The sequence below is a fragment of the Schistocerca serialis genome, chromosome 4, assembly GCF_023864345.2.
Source record: "Schistocerca serialis cubense isolate TAMUIC-IGC-003099 chromosome 4, iqSchSeri2.2, whole genome shotgun sequence".
Lineage (NCBI taxonomy): Eukaryota > Metazoa > Arthropoda > Insecta > Orthoptera > Acrididae > Schistocerca > Schistocerca serialis.
Genome location: NC_064641.1, coordinates 896,588,316 through 896,613,203, shown reverse-complemented (window position 1 = coordinate 896,613,203; position 24,888 = coordinate 896,588,316). Strand labels below are relative to the sequence as shown.

The window sequence follows — 24,888 nt, the reverse complement described above, 5'->3', positions numbered from 1 at the left end:
AAAGCACTCCTGAACACCTGACAAGTTGTGCAGTTTCTGAAATGTTTGTGCTGAGCCTCTGGGCCATCACCATCTGCCCTTGGTCAAACTCAGATAGATTGTGCACCTCCCTCATTCTACATACGAACAGCACACTCACTGATATTACATGCAGCATTCATGTCTGACTAGCAGTCATTCCTCACCATGTGAGGTTGCTAACATCTGGATGGGTTTATGTTGATAGTAGGTTGGTGGTCATAATGTTCTGGCTGTTACATTTAACTCATGTAGTGCGAGTTCAAGCAGTATGTGAGAAACAATGAACTAGCCCCAACAACAAGCTTTCATTCCACTTAAGATTTAACAATTTTGTGAAACACAGGGGGAAACAGCATTACATGCTACCTGATGTGTTGGTAAATGTGCCAACACCTTGTAGATAGAGGAGGCCGAAATCTAACGCAGATGGGCGTGAATTCTGGAACAGGATAAGTAGTGAAAGCTAATAAGAAAAGTATGCAGCTCCTCGAATACTTAACTTTAATTTATCCTTGTTGTATACATTGTTCTTCTTGTTGAGACATTTCATACGATAACTATCAAACTATGTAAGGCTAATGGCGCCTTGCTAGGTCGTAGCCATGGACTTAGCTGAAGGCTATTCTAACTGTCTCTCGGCAAATGAGAGAAAGGCTTCGTCAGTGTAGTCGCTGGCAAAGTCGTCGTACAACTGGGGCGAGTGCTATATCGTATCTCGAGACTTGCCTTGTGGTGGCGCTCGGTCTGCGATCACCCAGTGGCGACACGCGGGTCCGACATGTACTAAATGGACCGCGGCCGATTTAAGCTACCACCTAGCAAGTGTGGTGTCTGCCAGTGACACCACACTACCACCATACAGACTCATGTAGTATTTGAACAGATTTGCAATAAGAGTTCTCATATAATATGCATGCACATATAAAGATTTATGGTGAGCTTTAAGTACAACTAACAGTCAAAAGTTGCTCTTCATAAATTGTCACATGACTCTAATGCCAGCTCAAGGAGAAATAATGTTTCATTTGATTTAATTGTTAGAGTCTATAATGATTTACTAGATAAGTTGAAAATAAAAATTTTGATCCCTGCTCATATAACAGATAACATTTATAGAAGTTATCAGCATTGAACCAGTTTGAACAACTGAACTGTATAACAAACAAATTAATTAATTAGAACAGCAAAACCAATCAGTTATTGATAATATAATGTAAATGGATGTATAAAAAATCTACTCACCAAGCAGCTGCAGGGGAACACACACACACACAAAAGGATTTAACGTTTACAAGCTTTTGGAGCCAGTGGCTCCTTATTCTGGCAGAAGAGTTGACATGGAAGGATGAGGGGTGAAGGAAAAGGACTGGAGAGGTTTAGCAAAAGGGGCACAGTTCAGAAATTTCACCCAGAATCCCAGGTCAGGGGAGAAGAATTAGAAGTTATAAATTAGAGAATTAGAAGTTAGAAATATAATAAATGAAATAAAATACTGGGGATGAAACTGTATTACAAGTACAATTGCGAGAATCAATTTCAACTGTGAGAACCATCATTGAGTTCTTTCCAACACATGACACTAGATCATGGGATGATTGAAAGATGAAGCCGAACCTGATATTTCCAGAGTTGTCATGTAAACTACTTGAGCTGTTTGAGAAATGCTGAAACACAACACTACAGGATAGCCATTCTGTCTCCTTTTGGTATGAACAGTTCAAAGCAGTTTCACAATAGATAGTTACTAATGCAGTTTCTAAAAACTGCTTCACTTTTGAAAGTATGATTTTACTTGTTCCACATACCTATAGATTCTACTGCATTGTGGTATCTTCAGAACATGATGAGTGAATGAATTACATGATATGATTCATGTACAGAACAACATAGAGCCTCCCAGCTGCTGTTGGTACTTTACAGCAATGTTTGCCTTTTTTCACACAATAATGGTGTTGCCATCAGAATTTATGACATGTCTATTTTCATCCTTAGACATTAATGGACAATTTTGCTCATATCTTCAGTGTTTGTGAATTATTGTTCACTATAAACATGATGGTCTTTGATGATTATGGAATGGTAATACTTCATGCAGACCATAGGAATGAAGTCCCATATATGGAGGGAGTAAGGACTTTGCTTGGGAACTGCTATATCTTAGTTGAAGGGAAAGTAGCACTTCATGTTCTATGGCTTCCACAGCAGAGTGACACCAATGCATATAATCTCAATCTGGAGCAGCTCGATTTCTCCATGACACCCAATGAATCCATAGGCAATGCAGTCAGGCACAATGTGGTGTTTTGCTTAACATATATTGAATGAGATGGTGTTTGCATCTGCGGCATCTCTCTCATGCTTGACGACAGCCGAAACTGAGGAGAGACTCTTTGGAAATGATGATATGCTGCTAGCTAACATAAGACACTCAGCACTGAGAAGGCACTATAACAGGAAGCACCTTTAGTTAGTGTGAGGACAATTATATGCAGGGGAATAAGCATATAAACTTTGTGGCATGGCAGACACATAATAACTATATGGACAGATAAAGACACTCCTGAGAAGTTATTCCAGAATATGCCAACAGTTGAGATGGCATTTTAAATTCTCTGACTGTCAAATGGATGAGGTGCCTGTAATTCTGAGTTGATATCACATTTGATGACCCACTGCTGCATTTACAACTCATTCAGTCCTCTTCAGCTATATGGATACAAGCTAAGATATAATTGTAGGACCAAGCGACTTAGAAAACTACTGAAGTTAAGTCTGAGTTACTATAGAATGCTGAAAATGGTCTGAACGGATAACTGTATATTGTGCAACAATAGTGGATCTGGAACCACACAAGAATGAAAAAAGACTAAAATTTCATGCTTTATTGGTGCTGAGGTCATTAGAAACTGAGCACACACTCAGACTGAGGAAGGTTAAGGAAGAATGCCAGACATGCCCAATCAAAGAAATCATCACAGCATTTATCTTAAGCTATTTACGGGAAACCTATACCTGGATGCCCAATACGGATCTGAACCACTATCCATCCAAATATGAGTCCAGTGTCTTACCACTATGCCTCCTCCACATTGTGGGAAACACACCATCTCCTAACAGTGTACACATCATAAGCAGAAAATGTCTTGGAGCAAGTAGTATTAAAAAGGTCATGCGGAAGGAGAAGACAATAAGTGCCTGCACTCAAATTTACACTTTATTACAATAAAAAGCTGAAATGAACTACAGCCAAATAAGCCTCAGAATGCTCAACAGTACCGACTGACCACCATGTCATCCTAAAACTGATAGGTGTCACTGGATGCGGATATGGAGAGGCATGTGGTCAGCATACCACTCCTGGCCATTTTCAGCTTTTGTGACCAGGCCACTACTTCTAGATCGAGTAGCTCCTCAGTTAGCTTCACAAGGGCTGAGTGCACTCCACTTGCGAGCAGCACTTGGCAGGACCGGACAGTCACCCATTCAAGTGCTACCAAAGCCCGGCACTGATTAAATTCAGTAACCTGCCATAAGCTGGTGGTACCATTGAAGCAAGACCATATTACAATAACAGTACAAAATTTCCAATTATGCCATTTTTAGGGTTCTGTAACTCAAACAGTAAAAACAGAACTCTTATGGGACTGCTTTGTTGTCTGTCCGTCTGTCAATCTCACTATTAAGACACTCTTTCTCACGAAAAGGTAGAAGTATCAAACTGAAATTTATGTCACACATTAAGGTCTAAAGTACCTTGACAGAGCAGAAAATTGAAGCTTCTAAGTTAGTTTAGTCAATGGCCCAGGTTGTGAGGCAGCCATTGAAACAAGCATTTTATGTTCAGCTGGATGTCGTGCCACAGGGTAGTCCACTTTTCTATTGGCCACAATTTGGCTGTGTCCATTCATCCTGATGGACAGCTGGTTTGTAGTCATACCAATATGAAAAGCTGTGCAATGACTGCAGTAATGCTGGTGTATGACATGGCTGCTCTCACATGTGGCTCGGCCTCTGATGGCATATGATAGGCCTGTGACAGGTTTGGAATAGGAATTGCTGGGTGGGCAGGCCTTGTGCCTGGGTTTTTCACAGGGAAATGACCCTTTGACAAGGGATTGGGATTGAAAGTGACATGAGGATAGACTAAGATGTTGTGGAGGTTGGGTGGGTGATTGAAAACAACTTTAGGAGGGGTGGGAATGATCTCGGGAAGGATGTCGCTCATTTGAGGGCAAGATGATAGATAATCAGAGCCCTGCAAAGGATGCAGTTTAGTTGCCCAAGTCCTGGAAGGTACTGGGTGATGAAAGGGGTACTCCTCTGTAGCTGGTTCTTGTGGGAGGTGGGAGGATTAGGGTTGTAAGGGAGATATTGCATGGGGAGTCTGTTTGCAGACTAGGTCTGTGGGATAGTGACTGTTTGTAAAACCTTCAGCTTATTGGGCAAGGGAGTTCTTGAAACTAGAAATACACTACCCCTGGCTGTCTAGACTGTATGGGAGCAATTTTTTGATGTGGAAGGGATCGCAGCAGTCGAAATTCAGATGTGGATGGTGGGTTTAATATGTCATCTTTACAGTGTGGAAGAGGCCATCAGAAAGGAGGACATCAACATCCAGGAAGGTGGCACGCTGTGTTGAAGAGGACCAGGTGAAGCAGATGGGAGAGAAGATATTGAGATTGTTAAGGAATGAGGATGGAGTGTCTTGGCCCTGAGTCCAGGTCATGAAGGTACATCAATGAACCTGAAACAGGCCAGGAGTTTGGGGTTTTGGGAGGCTAGGAAGGTTTACTCTAGATGGCCCATAAACAAGGTGACATAAGGGGGTGCCACGTGGGTGCCAATGGCTGAGGCAAGGATTTGTTTGTATACCTTTGCTTCGAAAGAGAACTACTTGCGTGTTAGGATAAAATTAGTAAGGTGTATGGGGAATGAGGTACTGGGTTTCAACTCTGAAGGACAATGGGAGAGTTACAGTTCAATAGCACTGAGGCCATGAGCATGAGTGACGTTTGTATATAGGGAAATGGCATGAAGAGTGACGTGTAGGTATCCAGAAGGTAAAGCGATGAGGATGGTGAAGGAACTGCAACTCAACATGTCATCTTTACAGTGAGTAGAAATCTATCCTTTTCATAACATTACTGATATTCCAATCTGGACTTTGCATTGTTTGTTTTTATCCTAACAGCTTTTCTTCCATCCCTCAACCCAGTTATGTTTCCCTTTGTTACTATTCTCTACAGCATTACTCTGCTCATTGTCCACTGTTTCTCTTTTTTCCTGTATATTTTTCATCATCCTCCAAATTGCACACATGCTCTGATATCCGAGCTACACTGTATCAACGGTATAGTTTGCACAAAACACACAGTTATGTGACCATGCAGATTGTTGGTACAGTATCTCATGCCCCAGATTCTTCCCACCTATAATTATACTAATTCCTGCTGATTACATTTCCTCCCTCATCTTCACATATTTTTGTGTGTTATTTTCCACAATCTACTAATGCCACATAAACTTGTGTACCTCTGACTAATCTCTAATCTCCCCCCCCCCTCTCCCCCCCAAACCTTACACCAACACATGCCATACGCCATACTCCTGTACCTTATCCATTTTATCTTTTTCACTCATTTTTGTACATGTTTTATGTATTTGTGAATATTTTATGTATTTCAGCAAATTTTTACATACCTGTATATTTTGTGCGTATTTTTATACATTTGTGCATGTTTCTATGTGTTTGTACATGTTTTTATGCATCTTTTTCTGTTATCTCCCTTCCCTCACAACCAACTAATGCCTTCATTTGCCCATTTTGCTACATCGTTTCCCATTTCCTCCCAATTGTCCCTGCCACAATGGACTCCTGCTCTGTCTTTCTGCACGATTTCAGGAAAGTTCTGTCTAAAACCCAGTTCCACAACCTGTTCCTTAAATGCTGCTTATACCATGCAATCTCCTCAACAGCCTAACCACAAAAATTAATTTCTCTCAATCCCACCCATCATTTTACAAAGACCTTAACCTTTCCAGAAGCTGCCTGTCCCTATCCCTCATAAACACAATAATGCAAAAACACATCTCAATGGCACAGGCATCCCACAACCACATCCATTCCCTTGATGAGATACTGCTACTGTGTGATTCCTTCTACATATATCATATCTTTGAAATTGTTTCCCTTGCTCACCTGCACCTGGAAGTGTGTCTCTGACATCACCTATATAAGTTATCCAACCTGGTGACATCCTACTGCTGCCTTGGGACACCATCATCCAACCTCTATCCATTCACAGTGTTCCTCCTTGTCAATCCTCAATAGCACCTAGATTCTCCCTAGCTGACCTTTTCAACTTGCCACATCCCTCAAATATCCCTATCAGAACAACCCCAGATCACTATTGTTACCCCTTCCACAAAAATTCTTAGCACCACAGAAACTTCAACACTATCCAAAAGCCTCACTGTTTGCCCTACACCCAAAATTAACCATGTTGGACTTGCCAAAGACCTCCTCCCTTTCTCCTGATCCCTGTAACTGAAACACTTATTTGCTACAAATCCCAACATTGTATCCTACCTCTCCCAGTTCACACCACCATCCATCCTTGATCATCCTCCCTCCCCCCCCCCCTCCCCCCCTCAACCACCCACCTAACCATCCGCTGGTAACCATCCTTCCCCAGGTCCCTTCCTAAGAACACCAAGCTTTCAGCAGAAGAAAGAACAACCATACACAGTGTTGTAACCGTGACCGGAACAGTCGTGGGGTGACCGTGAATGAAAGCGTGGCAGGTCACAAGTGAATTTCTCACAAAATTGACAACGTGCATTAGTACATGGAAATAAGCAAAGTAAACACGATGAATGTAAGCGAGATATCGAGAGACTTACGCGAATATCAGACTGCCTCGCTGAGTGAGAGGCAAGCGCTTAAATACATGACAGGCTATGTCGCCAATGGCCGCTGGGACCATGGGCTCCACAGTGGTGCCCTCACATTATATGTAGGCCAGGAGGGTGTGCAGCCACAGCTTATGGCATGACGGTTACGAGAGACCTCTAGTGGTAATCGAGGTCCATGCCGTCTGGCACAGATTTGAAACCTGCGGCACTTGGTACCAGATCCCTCCCCCCTGAAACTTGCACAATGGGGTGGAAATACCCCAGATGGTGCCGCAGCGGTTGGCAGATGGGAGAAGACCTGGGCTCGTCAACCGCCGTAGGCGGGGAGGAAGGGACGTCCGAGGTGTCCATGATGGCCGGCCCAGAGGCCAAGGTGGCAGAGGGAGCCACCGATCCACCTGGGGATGGGGAGGGCCGGTGGCAGGCTCGCGGGGAGGATGAACCAGGGGCAGTGGCAGCGACTCGAGGACCACGTCTGTGCCTGAAGGAGATAGCAGAGGAGGAGATGGCTGCGGGAGTCCCACGGGGGTACATGGGCGGAGCTGGTTATAATGGCGGCGCTCCAACCCATTCAACGTCTGCACTGACGTAACACACCGCCCATGGGCTGCGATGACTGTGGCGGGCATCCAACCCACCTTGCTCCCATACACGTGGCCCCCCACGGCCGTGCCGGTGGTGTAATGCTGAGAGGACCAGGACTGGCGGCAGGAGGGGGCAGCATCAGCAAATGGACCACGGCTGCCCATGGAGGAGCTCCGCCGAACTACGTCTGTCAATTGGCGCGGTGCGATAGGTGCTCAAGAACAGGGTGAGGGCCGATGTGGTTGGAGATAAGCCTCTCCGCCGTGCCATTGGAAGAAGGGTGGAAGGGCGGGCTACGGATATGTTTGATACCGTTGGTCTGACAGAAGTCATGGAAGGAGGATGCCACGAATTGGGGGCCATTATCGGAACTAATGTGTGAGGTAGGCCCTCAATGGCGAGAACCTGGGCCAGGGCCGTGTGTGTGGCATCCATGGTGGTTGATGGCATGCAGACGACATATGGGTATTTGGAGTAGGCATCAATGATAAGTAACCACATGGACCCCAAAAATGGGCCTGCAAAATCGAGATGGATGTGATCCCAGGGCCAGCAAGGCACAGGCCAGGGTGCAAATGACTGAGGGGGGCTTGCCTGGTGATGCACACACACAGTGCACCCACAGACCAGGTAGTCAATATCGCCATTATTGCCAGGCCAATACACGTGCCAGCGAGCCGAAACTTTCAATGCGTGACATACCACAATGCCCGCGGTGTAACAAACTGAGTACTTGATGCCACAATTCTAGAGGGATGAACACGCGATGGGCATCCGACTCCATGGCCAACAGAAGGACATCATCAACCACGGAGAGCCTGTGGGACAGATGACACCAGGGGCTGACTTCGGTCCACATCTGACAAGTAATATAAGAGGGCCACCCATGGACCACGTAGCAGAAAACCTGCTGCAAGATAGGGTTTTGGCGTGTAGCCATGGCAATGTGAGCAGCCATAAGAGGCAGACCGTCCAGCGAATCCTGGTGGGTGGAGTCAATGTGAAAGCAGAGGACTTCCTATTGGTCAAATGCAGGATCAGGGCCTGCTGGGAGACGTGACAAAGCATTCGCGTTAGCATGATTGGTGGTAGGTTTATACCGAATGGTGTAAGCATAATTCCGTAAAAATAATGCCCAGTGCTGGAGATGTTGAGCCGTCCCCTCTGGAAGGTGAGTGTGTGGTCCGAAAAGCATAACTAAGGGTTTATGGTCCATCAGGAGGGTGTACTTAGCCCCAAAGAGATAGATGTGAAATTTCTGGATGGCAAACACTATCACCACAGCCTCCTTTTCAATTTGGGAGTAGTTCAGTTGTGCTGGGGTCAAAGTCTTAGATGCATAAGCGATGGGCTGATATGAGCCACTGGCATTCCAATGTGCGAGGACGGCCCCAGTGCCATATGCTGATGCATCACAACCAAGGGGCGGTCCAGAGAGAACGGAATAAGGCAAGAGGCGGACTTCAGCATAGCCATTAAATGGAGAAAAGCCTGGTCACCAGCAGGAGTTCAATCAAAAGGTACCCATTTGTGATGCACGTGATTGACAGTTTGAGCAATGGAGGCAGCCTGGGGTAAGAACTTTAAGTAAAAAGCAACCTTGCCCAAAAACACCTGGAGTTAAGGTAAGTCCTTGGGACGAGGAAGGACCTCAATGGTTGCGACATTATGACCCAAAGGGCAAATGCAATCTTTTCTAAGCCAGTGGCCTAAATATTCCAACTCTGGTTGAAAAAAACATCACTTGTCCAGTCAACAGTGTAAACCTGCAGATTGCAGAGCGTGAAATAAGGCGCTGAGGTTTTGAAAATGTTCCTGGCAGGAAGAAGTCGACCTCAGGGAAGATCAGTTTGGATTCCATAGAAATATTGGAACACGTGAGGCAAGACGGACCTTACGACTTATCTTAGAAGAAAGATTAAGGGAAGGCAAACCTACATTTCTAGCATTTGTAGACTTAGAGAAAGCTTTTGACAATGTTGACTAGAATACCCTCTTTCAAATTATAAAGGTGGCAGGGGTAAAATACAGGGAGTGAAAGGCTATTTACAATTTTTACAGAAACCAGATGGCAGTTGTAAGGGTCGAGGTACATGAAAGGGAAGCAGTGGTTGGGAAGGGAGTGAGACAGGGTTGCAGCCTCTCCCCGATGTTATTCAATGTGTATATTGAGCAAGCAGTGAAAGAAACAAAAGAAAAATTCAGAGTAGGTATTAAAATCCATGGAGAAGAAATACAAACTTTGAGGTTCGCCGATGACATTGTAATTCTATCAGAGACAGCAAAGGACTTGGAAGAGCAGTTGAATGGAATGGATGGTGTCTTCGACCATCATCAGTGCACAGTCATCATGGTCGAAGTAGAGAAGATATAAAATGTAGACTGGCAATGGCAAGGAAAGGGTTTCTGAAGAAGAGAAATTTGTTAACATCGAGTATAGATTTAAGTGTCAGGAAGTCGTTTCTGAAAATATATGTATGGAGTGTAGCCATGTATGGAAGTGAAACATGGACGATAAATAGTTTGGACAAGAAGAGAATAGAAGCTTTCGAAATGTGGTGCTACAGAACAATGCTGAAGATTAGATGGGTAGATCAAATAACTAATGATGAAGTATTGACTAGAATTGGGGAGAAGAGGAGTATGTGGCACAACTTGCCTAGAAGAAGGGACCGGTTAGTAGGACATGTTCTGAGGCATGAAGGGATCACCAATTTAGCATTGGAGGGCAGCATGGAGGGTAAAAATCGTAGAGGGAGACCAAGAGATGAATACACTAAGCAGATTCAGAAGGATGTGGGTTGCAGTAAGTATGGGGAGATGAAGAAGCTTGCACAGAATAGGGTAGCATGGAGAGCTGCATCAAACCAGTCTCAGGACTGAAGACCACAACAACAACAACAACAACAACAACAGCTGTGGACAGCATGAGTTTGGTTGGAAAGGCACGAGCAGGTGCCAACATAGCTTACAAGATATTCACTTCTGAACGCATACTACAACTTCACTGCAGAAGCCACAGAAATCACACAAGAGCACACATCAGCACTCCGAAATATTTCTATCCTCCACAACCATGTGCAAACTGCTCCACTGTTCAAGTCTTTCCGCCAACTGTGCATCCGTCGTGCCATCACGTGCAGCACTTCCCGTCCTGTGCGACTGCCCCTCATGCCGCACTGTTCTGCTCTCCAGAATCCCCGTGTCCTCTCTCGAAACGATCCTTCTCCCCCACTTCCATACAGTCTCACCATTAACGAGCGCTGTGATTGGCTATAGCACTCCCTTCATGTCTCCAAGCCAATGTACACTCACAAACGTATTTAAACACATACAAAATACTGGAGATACAAAAAATAACTTGAAATTAAATAAATATTCCTACAGCTGGACCATAAACACACACTAATACACATTATTAAACACATAAACAAAAAATAGACATATATCAAAGGTACAGCAAGCAAAAGTAGGCCACTAGCCTAACGTCTCTGTGCTTTCTAAAACACAGTAAATAATTGACCAATTTCTTCATGAAGAGCATTTATTGGATATAAACAAAGGCATAGAATAGTAAATATATTTATAAGCATGCTGCTACTGTTTTTTTCGTGTAACTGTGGAGTACTTATGGCCTGACGCGATCGATAGTAATCGGCCACTTTGACCTCCAATAACTCATGTACTATTCAAGTCACATGCCTGTAATTTACACTAATTTAGCTTTACACTAAAAGCTTCCTAAAGACACGTTGATCAACAAAATCAGATAAAACGTTTAGATTTTGGAAATTCGTTGCTGGGTATTGCTTGTATAATTTATGGTCAGATATTAAACTTTAAATTAATAAAGGTATTGAAAATCTGATTACACCATCAGAATCGTCGTGCAAATAATAGTAATGCACATGTTTCTTTTTGAGGTATCACGATTCATCTGGCTACTATAAATTTCCATATGAACTGTGAAATGTCTGCTATCATGGTTTCACAAAGTCCACCATATTTGGCACTCCCGGCATAGATGTCTCCTTCATCAACACAAAGCACCGTCCTTGTCACAGTGTCAACATGGAATTCCCAGCCACGCAATCGGGCTGGACCCCTCTTGCTTCGGCGAACATCCGGCACCACGTGGTCGGCTTGCCGAGCGACCCACACCCGCCAAGCGGCCACGCCAACTCCGAACTTAGAATATTTTCAGGGCACCACAATTTGCCTGTTACTTCGCACACCTCCACTTATTAACATTCTGGCTTGCCAGAATGTTCAGAAGTAGCAACCTTCAGTTCATACTAGTACACATAAACAAATTACAAAGAACAGAATTAACTGATTAAAATGCCAGGCCAATAGGGTTCACAAAATTTTTGTAGTGGTGTGAGAGCAGCATGAATTTTGAAATAAAATAACACAAATTATGAACGAAATGGCATATTAAATAAATGCCAACATTTCAGTTATGCATACACAACTTTTTTTTTGACAAGAAATGAAGTTTTTTAAATACACTTTCATTTATGTGTAATTTTGTAAGCACTTCTTGTGCCACTCACTCAGCGCTAAGGCGCCTTCTTGCACTAATTTTTCCGTCGCACTACACATGGTCACACGGATTTTAGCATGAAGTATTGATCAACTCACATCAGTCTTTTGACCAAGTGCCTCACAGAAATTGTGTCTGCCTCTGAATTCCAAGTTCCACCATTTATCGTGACAAATTTGTCTACAATGAAAACCAAAAGTACAAACCCCTCAACAAACCATTTCCCAAAACCAACCAGGATCCTCATTAAAGATTCCCTCCAGTGGAAAATGATACTTTAGGAACAAAGTCACAAGGCAAACGACTGAATCACAGTAAGCTCAAATTTCCATAAGTTCTATTTATTTGGCTTTGATCAATTCTTCCCACCTCCACACACCAAAAATTGTTTGCACATACAATTACACTTTTAATGTCCTTCAAATTGACCACTAAATTCTTTGCCACACTCTTATACAAAGCATAAATGGATACATATTTTACTTAAATTCATGAAGTCACTGACCTCCACGCACCCTCAGTGCCTAAACTTCCCCCTCTTGCACATGTACAGTGCCACAATAAACTAACAAATTACTAATGAACCCCCAAGTAAAACATATAAATTATCTCTCCAAAATTACTACCACTAATTACAAATTAGAACAGCTTTTCATTTCTCCCCTTTCTCTATATGCCCTTAGCTATTTCAAATTTCTCTTGTTTCCACATATGTGGCAGCAACGACCGTAACATTCTAGCATACCAATGCCAATCAGTCTTATTAGAATCACGCTCCTCCTTCATATACCAATTTGTACGAACTTCATTACACAAGCTATCCCCATCCACACTATTTACTTCAGCCCTCTCTAAATTTTCTTAGTTCTTCCATACATTTCACTGATTCATTACCCACAGCATGCACAACTTTACTGTTTCTTCCCCTCAAAAATATCAACACTTGCAGCTTCAACAAAATTACACATCAATTCACTATTAAACACTTTATCTTTCTGAAAGAATACATTGATGCCTAAGCCATCATTACCATAAATATTCATCTCAGCAACCTTATATGCTGACACACTATTTAAATCACTACATAAATTCACCTCAGAAACCTTTCTTTCCTCCTTCGACAAATTAACTTTACATGAATGATACACCACTTTATCCTCCGCCGGTACGTTACACAAATTGCTGCTACCTTGTTGTACAATTTTGGGACTTCCAGACTTGCTACATTCTGCTGTGATTGGACAAAAATCAGCACATACTGTCATTTCTACACACTTTTCATCCAGATTAGCCCCCGATCCTATTTTACATACATTCTCACTTTCACACTCTGACATACGTTTTAGATTCACACATTCATCAATAAGTTTCGTTTCGCCTTCATTCGTGATTAGAAACGCATAAATTCCTTCCTCCGAAGTATCAATACCAGTAGCTTTACATCATTACATAAATTACCATTACTCTGTTCCTTTAAACAGAAATCATCTACCTCTGCAGATACATTTTTAACTTCAACTGCTGGTGAGACCAATGCTAAGCCTCCCTTAGTAACTTTGATGCTTTCCGCTGAAACACAATCACTCTCACTTGCAGCTGGCGAGACCAAAGCTACACCACCTTCACTAACATCGATGTTTTTGTAGACTCACAAATACTTGTTACTACATCACCTTCCTTACTGCAATTGCTACTATTTGCTAATACCTCTTCAGAACTCTCCATCCAATTTGCTTTCACAAAATTCATCTCCTCTTTAACTCCTTTTTAAGCCCCTGAATCTTTCCATTCATCACCATTCACACACTCATTCATTACACATTCATAACTTACATCATTCCCCACAAATTTATTCCCATTACTTTTATTTAAATCTCTCACAAATCTATGCTTCTGCCGTTTGCACCTGCTTTTATTGAAAGAGACACCTATATAGCCTTCCTCTTTAGCAAACTCCATATTACATATTTGTTGCCTTTCTCCAAACCTATCAACATTTCTACCATTACCATTATCTCCATTCTCACAAACCTTACTAACTTTACCTAATGTGCAAATAGTTCTCCTTTGAAGGAAAGGTATACAAACAAATCTGCAACAGACCCATGGGCACCAGCATGGCACCTACCTATACCAACTTGCTTATGAGCCATCAAGAGGAAACCTTCCTAGCCTCCTGAAACCCTGACCTCTGGCTTGGTTAAGGTTCACTGATTATATCTTCAAGATCTGGAGTCAGGAGCCAGACATTCAGTCCTATTCCTTCATGACCTCAACACTTTCTTCCCATCCACCTCACCTGGTTCTCCTCAACCCAGAGTCCCACATTCCTGGACATTGACCTCCTCCTCTTCGATGGTTACATTCACAGATCTGTCCACATTAAACCCACGAACCACCAGCAGTACCAGCATTTGAACAGCTGCCATCCCTTCCGCACCAAAAAATTCCCCCCGTACAGCCTGGCCAGCTGAGGACGACATATTTGCAGTGGCAAGAAATCCCTGAAGGTCTTACAGACAGGCACTACTCCCATACCTAGTCCATTAACTGATGTCCTGTGCTATATCCCCACACACAATCAATCCTCCCTCTACCCATAAGAACCAGCTACAAAGAACTGCTCCCTTTGTCACCCAATTGTATACCAGAGTGAAACAGCTGAACCACATCCTTTGTCAGGACTTTGATTATCTATCACCTTGCCATTGAAATGAGGGGCAGTCATCCCAAGATTATTCTGCCCCCCACCCCTCCCCCATAAAGTGACATTCCATCAACCACTTGACCCCCACAACCTAGCCCATAACTATGCCACTCCCAATCCCATCCCCTTGCCAAAGGGATCATTTTCATGCAGAAGACCCAGGTGCAAGATCTGTCCCAATCCATCCACCCAGCACGCCATATTCCAGTCCTATCACATGCTTGCTTACCTTATCCCATCAGAGACTGGTCCAACTGTGAAATTAGCCATGTCATATAACAGCTCTGCTGCAATCAATTAACAGCTTTTAATATTGGTATGACTACGAAGCAGCTGTCCACCAGGATTAATGGCCACCACCAAACTGTGGCACAACATGCAGCTGAACATAACAAACTTATTTCAATGTCCTGGTTATAATAGAGGGAAACATTCCACGTAGGAAAAATATATCTAAAAACAAAGATGTAGTGACTTACTAAATGAAAGTGCTGGCAGGTTGACAGGCACACAAACAAACACAAACATACACACAAAATTCAAGCTTTCGCAACAAACTGTTGCCTCATCAGGAAAGAGGGAAGGAGAGGGAAAGACGAAAGGATGTGGGTTTTAAGGGAGAGGGTAAGGAGTCATTCCAATCCCGGGAGCGGAAAGACTTACCTTAGGGGGAAAAAGGACGGGTATACACTCGCACAAACACACACATATCCATCCACACATATACAGACACAAGCAGACATATTTAAATATGTCTGCTTGTGTCTGTATATGTGTGTATGTTTGTGTTTGTTTGTGTTGTTTGTGTGCCTGTCGACCTGCCAGCACTTTCATTTGGTAAGTCACTACATCTTTGTTTTTAGATTTATTTCAATGTCCGCTTCACAATGTGGGCCATCTGTATTCACTCCTCCACCACCAGCTTTTCTGAATTGCACAGAAGGGAGTTATCCTTACAATGTGCTATCTGCACTAGTCCCTGCACACACGGCCAGGCAGCACTCACTCCTTTCTCCCTACATGTACCCTGCTATCCCCCCACTCTGACTTGCTACTTCTATTCAGCACAACACCATTGCATTCTGGCTGGAGTGGACAGAGATCTGAAGAAGGCTATGACTGAAAGCACAATGATGCCTGTCTGCAACTCACTGTGTCATATTTATGGTGAGTAGCAACCTATCCTTTTCATAATATTGTTCATATTCCAAACTGGATTTCACATTGTTTGATTCTATCTATATACATGTTGATTCTGTTGATTTAGCAGTGAAATGCATGCCTGGAAACTGAGAGGGTCGAATCTTGGCCGGGCCACAGATTCTTCAGTCTTTGTTTTAATCCAGTCTTCATCTCTCTGTTCTGTGAGGAGTCGTCAGAAACACCATGTGGTTCAGATTTCATGTTAAACTGTATGTCCTCTTTCCCCAGTTCAATAACTAGAGCAGGTTACAGGACACTTAAGCTGCTGAAGTGGTGTCCAGTGGATTTCACTGAGCCACATGAAATTATTATTATTAGTAATGTTTAGAATGGACATCAACTGATGGCCTCTTAACCCTTTTTTGCATGAACCATAAGTATTTTTGCTTTGTTCCCTTATGTGTCAAAGATAAAATTCCCAGTTGTATTGTTATTTCTATGTGCTTGCTTGCTTAACTACCTCCATTATTTATTGCATTAAATGGAGAAAGTCTTACTGTATTCAGTGTAACTTAATAATCAGTACCAGTACTCACATTGTCTTCATTAATGAGGCAATATGTTTTTTGGAGAGGACAGAATGTGTCTGTGATGCTACATGCTTGACCAGACACAGGATCCCAAATGCGGAAAGTTCCTGGGGCATCTCGAGTTAAAACATAGGCAGCTGGTCCATGGGGCACACCAACTCCGAGGAGCAGCCAGGCTTGCATTCCCAGATGCAGGAGGTAGCAACACAGCAGCACAGCATGGTCCTCACAGTCGCCAGACAGCAACCTCACAACTTGCTGAAAAATATACCAAAATATACTGATGTAACACAAAATAAAATTTCCCAGATATGTTTGTTAACCTTATGTTATACTGTTTATATCATTATCATGGTACAGATATGTGGCTCACTTTTTTGTCTGAAATATTTGCAGAATAGGACTAATTCATAAAAAGTTACAATATTACAAAATACGGAACTTCGTAATACACATGGATTAGATTGAGATTTATAACATTAGGGCAATATCCACTGCAATATTAATGCTATGGACTCTGTGAGGTAACAAAAATCAAAAGAACTGCTTGAACAACTGATTCTAAAAAATCAAAATGAATCAGAAAAGCTCAAAAGACAATTCAGATAATATACATAACAAATCAATATGTATTCAATAGACAACATACAACAGAGATCAGTGTAATGGTGCATTGATTTCAGAGACAGATAATATATTTATTAAACTAAAAGAGAGAACTATAGATTCAAAAGGACTCTCATTGGATAAAATTGTTAATACAAGTATTTGCGATATGAAAAATTACCTAATTTGGGTGAACCAATAGTATAGTCAGTTTAATACACAGAAAAGTTTGTATGATTTTCCTCCTATTATTTAATATAAAGATGCATGTATCAGACAATAAGAAAGAAAATTAAATTACAATTAAAATATGTCATATATATCATTGGAAGAACCATGATTTTAAAAAAAATTATAACTTGGTGTAAACACATTACTCGAGTATAATGATGAAATAATAGGAGAAATGTACAGGTATCAAAAATTTATGGTGGTTCACTTTCAAATATCTTGTGAGAAAATCTGTGGTATTTACCACCAGAAGCTGAAACATTGTTGAGCTTCCACTCACTGTTGGTGGTCGTTATGTGCGAGGCTAAAGTCTAAGGCATACAACTGACTATTTATGGGCCAATGTGAGTTCCAGAGCCTGGCAGACGAATGGAATGATGTTCTGAAATTAAGTAAATGCACTAAAATGAAATGACTGGAGGTGTGAGTGGCACAGATAGCCTAATAGTAATGACAGCTTCTCACAATGAGCAGGAAATCCAAGTTTATGCCCCAAGGTGGCATCGACTTTCAACTGTCACCTATATTGATTGATTTGATATTATTTATTGTATTCAATACTGGTGACAAAATTTCATCTAATCTAAGTTTTTCTTCTTTTATGTGAAATTTATTGTTGTGTTGTCAGGTTTTGCTAGCCTTACTGTACATTTTAGTAACATGATGCCCAGTCCTATTCCTGGAGAGACTACAGACAATTTTGATACCATTTTATTATTCAGTATGTTTCATAGACATGAAATGATGTCACTAGAATAATATATCTTTACAAATTGCTTATCAGTTCTACTTTGACCCTATCTCACAACAACTTACTTTCCGTGAGACATGAAAAACCCTGCACACTGCCACAAGAAAACCGACAAGTAAGGCTTAATGACACTTTCAGTAGATTGGGTCATGGAAAGAAGCATCACTCAGATTTTTAAAATTTCTTGTATGTCTGTAGTATCAATTCAAACATCAGAGTCGGTTTTATTTTTGGATGGGTAGGTACTTAAAAGAGAATGGCAGAACTTTATGTACTGAAATCTATGGAAAGTTACTCACACAAATAAGAATCTGTACAAAAATTCTGACCATCATTCAAATAAGGAAAGAACAGTTGAAAGGAAACAACTGGTTGGAAGCCTCATGCAAGCTGAGTTTACGAACCTACAGCAAAATACAATAGCTCTTGTGGACCAAACACAAACCAGCCTCTGCAGTTAATGATGCTAGTTGTAACTTGGGGCTTGCTCCATACAATAGTGACTACCTTTGAAAGTTGAAGATGAAAGGAAATCTTTTAAGGAAAAGTCCACTGTTTGGTGATTTTTCAAGGAAGACTGCACAAGGATATGGTGGGCACTCACTTGACAGATGACTTAGATGAGTTGGAGCATCTGAAAATAGCCAAGACTGACAGAAGATCAAAATTTAGATTCAACACAGGACAGATAAACTACATAGCAACACACAACATAAATTCCATCATACACCCAAGGAAACTCAAAATTGTAGCAGACAAAATGGATTGCAAAGGAGGATTTCAGGAAATGAGAAACACTGATCAGGAACCAACAGAATCACACAGATATATAATTTATAGGGAAATACCAAGAAAAAGTGTATTGAAACAATGTCCACAGTTAGGAACATGATATGGGGTCACTCTCAAAATAATTGAATCTGTAATAGAATTTAAATCACAATGTTCCAAAACTACTATAAATAAACACAGATGCCCCTATTAAAACTCCAGCAGAAAGTGTAAACCCACATGCAATCCATGAAGTCTACAAAGCTTTTAAAGAGCTCAAAAACTAAAAGATCAAAAATTTGTGGAACTTTGGAAATACGCAGCAGAACCAGTGAAGATATCATTACACCAATGCACAGTGAAAATCTGGAACAAGGAAGAACTATGAGAATACTGACTACAGACTTCAAGAATGCTTATCATTGTTTCTACAGATCTTCAGTGATGAAGATACTAAGAAATTTCAGTCTCCACCCCAAATAAAAATTTAGCTTTAATGAACACCAAATCTACTGTAAAGTTCAGAGGAGAAATATCTGAGCCATTTATGACTAAAACAGGGTTAAGACAGGAAGATGATTTATCTCTGTTACTTTTCAACTGTGTGACTGAGTGCATGATGAGAGAATGGTACAAGGAAAATCCTAAAAACATAAGAAATGGAACCAAGAAAGATAAAATAAACTTAAACTGCTTGGGATTCTTAGATGACTTAGCGTTACTAGCTAATACATTCAAGAAGCCAGAAATCAACTAACAACCCTACAAAATATAGCACAATGAACAGGACTCCAGATATCATTCAAAAAGACTGAGAAAATGGTAGCAGATCCACTATTAATCAACCACATCGCAGTAAATAACAGGGAAGCAAGAAACATGCATGTAACAGCTAACAAAATGATAAAAGCTCAAAAATTAACATGGTTGCATACAATAAAATATGTCTCTCAATCAAAATTAAATTAAAACATTACAATATGCTGGTTCAACAAGAAGTGACATATGGAAGTGAAACTCTTTTCAGTCACCCAGAGAAACATATTTGACAAAATCCTAAAAGTAGAGAGAAGAATATCTAGAATACACATAAATAAGAACGATCAAAATAACGAAAAATGGCAGATTGTGCCACATGAAGTGGTGTACAGCAGACTGGAGCCCACTGCAGGTACTATACAGAAAAAAGCATCTCTTTTTTTGGTCACATTACAAGGAAACCAGAAACCAGACTATCAAGAAAAATTATAAACAAACTTTGGAACATGAAGCAACAAGCAGGATGGATATGGAATATCAGGGAGGATATGAAAGAGCTAGAATTAACCCTGGATGATTAGCAAAACAAAACAGAAAATTTAAAGCAACTGAAAAACATAAAAATAAGATTGAAATAAAATACAGACAAACAACAAGCAATAAGAAAGAGTATTTACAGATGAGGAACAACAAAAAAGATCAGAATGAATGAAAAGATACTGGGCAATTCAGAAAGAAAACCTACTGAAAATGACCAGAAATTGATTGAAACCGTCCAATGAGGCCATAAAAGCAGGAGGAGGAGGAGGAGAAGAATGAGAAGGAGAAGAAGAACCTACGTTGTCAATTTTGTGATTCACTGACACTTATTTTAGCAAATAGTATATCTGCATCAGAAGTGTAGATATAGAAAATGGAAATGGAAAGTGCTATACTGCAAATACTTTCACTACATGGTACTTAACTGATGCATCAGAATTTCCATGCCAGCAAGATACATGTTGATTAAGATTTCATCCTTACTGAAGCCTGTTCTCGGTATTTGCAGTAAAGAAAAATGCCACTCTTGCAGATGGTGAGTAGTGTGTTTATGTATGATGGTTATCGGGTGTTTGAAAGTGGAATTTGTAACACTGCATGCCCAGAGGATGTGCATGTGCAGTTTATCACCGTCTTTCAAACTTTGAGACATGGGAGCATCATACCAATGTTCTCACAGACAGTTAGCTACAATGTGACTACTAAGAAGTGAAGCTGATGAGGTGCACTCAGGAAAATTGTGCAGCAAGAAGAGTAGGCACAGGTCCTTTCAGAAAGGTTACACCATTAGAAGATTGCTCTGACAAACAGATGGCTGACAGCAATTGAAATATGGTTACAGTCTGGATGTCATCACAAACTGTCCGAAATATTAGTAGAAGTTGTATGGGAAATCTCAAATTATCATTTGCAGTTTATCACTGCCACCATGTCACAGGTACCACAGACTTGCACGGTGTAGAGCCAGCGTCAACTGAGATGCTGAGGACATAATGTGGTGTCCAGTGACGAGTTTTTGGTGGTAGTATTGGTGCCAAAATCTCTGTAGATGCCAAGTTAAAATGTCACAGGGAGCAGTGATTCTTGATGCCTTACCCCTTCAACTCCTGGAATCATGGATACAAAGATGCAACTGATTTGGTAACTGTTGAACGGTGGATGAGTGTTTGGAAGTGCATAGTTAGAACTGTAAATACTGTTGTCATATACTTCATGAACAGAGTACCAAAATGTATATTCCAGTGGATAATGCAATACCTGACCATACAGTTCGCATCACAAAGACCTCAAGGAATGTACTGATTGAGCCTGTTCATTTGTCACCCACAGATCATGTCTGGGATGTGATGGGAAGACATATAACAGCCTCCAGGCAGCAATCTTCATGAACTGACACAGCATGTGTTTCAGGCATGGCAAAAAATTCCTCCAGGATGATATTCAAAGTCTGGCGGTCTCTGTGATTCAAAGAACACAAGAGAGCACTAATGCGTGTGGGGTAACACATCTTACTGATGTTGATGGTGGCCATTACTTTAAAATGGAATCTGAGTTTAACCATTTTATTCCTGCTTTGCAATGAACATTTCCTCAAGTTTTATAAATACTAGATTTGTGCTTCACAGTGTAACGCTTTCCATTTCTGTCAGTGTATACAAAATAAGAGTGCACTGAATATAACTATAACAAATGCATGACACAAAGGAATGAAATACATTAGACGCCAGCAAGTACTGATTTATATCAATGGAGAAAGTTGCAAATTTGTGCTGGATGGAGATTTGAAGTTGGGTCTCCTGCTTCCTAGGCAGATGAGCTGACCAGTATCCCATACAGACACACTGATCATTGCAGCTGCATGGACTACCCTAGCATGCTTCCCATCAGACCCAGATTCTCAACTTATCCTCAGACCACTGATGTAGAGCCCCATACCCATTATACTCATTACTCATGTCATTTTGCCAATTCCCATAAGAGTTCAAGCTTGCAGTGCATCTGCACTAAAGGGGTTGCAGCACACCAATCTTCAACTCTTATGAGAATCGGTGAAATGCTGTGAATAATGAAGATAATGGGCAATGGGCACTATTTCAGTAATGTGTAGATAGGTGGGAATTTGGGTCTGATGGGTGCGTCCTAGGGCAGTCTGGGCAGTTGCGATGACTACTGTGTCCAGATAATGTAGTGGTCAGTTAATTTGCCTGTTAAGCAGGAGATCCAGGTTTGAAACCTGGGTTGACAAAAATTTTCAACTTCTCCCTTTGACATAAATCAATGCTCACTGGCAGCTGATGTCTTTAATTCCCCCTTGAATCATATCTTATTTTACGGACTATCTATGGACTGTAAACTGCACCTTAATTTTTAAGCAATTTTTTTAAAATAACATTTTTAACATTTTTATTATTAGATTGCAAAACCAGACTAAAAAAAATCTTAGTTTATGAAACCAAAGTGACCTTTAAAATCCCTGAAACCTGTCATTTGAACTTTCTTCTTCTTCGTCTCCATCATCATTGTTGTCCTTTTCATATATAAGATGCTCTTCATTGCCATCGAGAGTGTCGCTTATGCTGCACTTCTTGAAAGATTTAACAACAAATCTTCTCTCACTCTAGACCATAACTGTTTTATCCACTCACATATTTGTTTCATTGAAGGTCATTTTAACACTCCCTTCGGCGTGAATTCATGTTGGATTTAATTCATCATCCACTTGTTCCATTCCTTTCTCATATTCACTGTAAATGGTTTATTTATGGAGACATCAAGAGGTTGCAATTATTAAGCAGGTTGTCCTGGAATAACAGCAAGCTCTGTATTTCACTGTCTCAATTTCTCTTTCACAGGATTTTTCAAATGATTGCTAAACTGGTCTATCACAAGAACTCTTCTTCCATAAAGCATGTTTCCTTCTCTCCCACACTCTGTTAATCAATAATGTCATACCAGCCAAGTCCATCCAACCCTTGTCATGTATGTGAACAACAAAACCTGGCAATATTTCAGGATTTGGCATTGTTTTGTGCTTGAAAATGATCACTGGATAAAAGTTAGTACTGTCAGCACAGCATGAAAGGACAACAGTATACTGCAATTTTTGATGCCAACTTGTTTTTATAGTTACAGTTTTAGAACTTTTCAAGACAGCTGTTCTGTTACCCAGCAAATCAAATGTCAGAGGAGTTTTGTCCATATTCACTACTTGGCTTAGTTCCACATAGGTTTTCTTTTGATGTTGAATAATAAAGCAATAGAAAGATAATATTTTCTCTTCATGCTCTTGTGCCATTTTCCAAAATACTTTGGTTTTTGGTTCGCATACTAAGTCCATGTTGGTTCACAAACCTGTAGCACAAACCAACTCCACCCCTAAAGTTTTTCTCATTTTTCAGTCCTTCTTTACTGGCTCGCTAACTGCGAATGTTTTTTTATGTTGGTGGAGGGCCGAAACGCCACTCAGCTGCTGTGTTTCCATGTTCTTCTGCATCTGCTATTACTTTCAATTTATAGCCCCATCATATGAATGCTTTTTATTTTTTCCATTACGAAACTAGCTACTAACAAAAATATTGTACTGTTACTGATAACACAAATCACTTTAATTCATGTTCACTGGCACATTTGATGGCAATGACGCATCAAAGGTTAAACGGTGTTCTGGGTTTGTTATGGTGGGGCAGGAAGGAGAGCGTGTTTGCAGGCTTGTGAATCCCTACAACTCATGAGAATTGCATTGGTGTACTGCTGCTGCCAGTTGAATCCAAGGCTGGCAGATAGAGATAGGTTTCCCATGGCATCGAAAATATGGCAATTTTTAAGACTGGTCAGAATTTTAAATCAATCACTGGATATTTTTAAATTAATTTTGAGCATAAGATGCACCTTTCAAAGAAAAGAAGTGTGTCTTGTAATCTGTAAAATACAGTGTTGCTGCATGATCAAAATGGTTCTGTTATTTCACACTTGTCTGAAAGGAACAGACACCACATATATAAAAAATGCCATAATTTTAAAGAAATTCTTTGTTAAAAGCAAAATATTGGGATAATAAGTGGATCCCTCCCCTCTCCCTGCCCAGAATATAACATGCGGTGATAGTACAAAACATTTAAATTTCACAGATGAAGAATACTTATTACAACTTTTATTCTGAAAAACATTTTTATATTTGTATAATCACTGGCATAAAAAGAAAGAACTACAGTTCTCCAGTTTATGCATGAGTAATATAATCTTGTACCTGAATGTGTGAGAAACTGTTGTTTGATTACATTTAATTTATTTAGAATTACTTCTTCTCTTGCCAGTGGAAATTCACCTAGAACAGCTATTATATTACTATTATGTAATTAAACTGCTTGCTACAAAGAAAAGTGCACTTACATCTGATGTCAGCCACACATCAAAAAGTCCTGGGAATAGTGTGTTACCAGATATAACAGGTATCATTGCAACATAGCGAGCAGCCATTTCTGCTGTCACAGGACCATCATCTCCACACAGATCTGAAATATTATCAGTGCAATGCGTCTACATCAGGATTGCAAGAAAACTGACGAAATTATGTTTTTAATAGCACACAAGATATTCAATAGACATTGACCTAAGGGAGAGGTAAACGAGAAAGTGCAAAATATGGTGACTCTGCTGTCAAAATGTATAGGCCTAACGTACTCATACCAAAGCTTTGAATTTTTCTATCTGAAAAATGTTTGTC

General features: G+C 40.8%; 1 protein-coding gene across 1 annotated transcript in view; it reads right to left on the bottom strand.

Moving 5' to 3' along the window:
* The window catches only part of LOC126473567 (coiled-coil and C2 domain-containing protein 2A), a 574,642-nt gene that overhangs the window by 29,150 nt on the left and 520,604 nt on the right, over positions 1-24,888 (bottom strand). Inside the window, exons 22-23 of the mRNA XM_050100701.1 lie at positions 24,555-24,676; positions 16,514-16,765 (exon numbers count right to left, since the gene is read on the bottom strand). Of these exons, the coding sequence (XP_049956658.1) occupies positions 16,514-16,765; positions 24,555-24,676 (374 nt within the window). The remainder of the gene's footprint in view (positions 1-16,513; positions 16,766-24,554; positions 24,677-24,888) is intronic.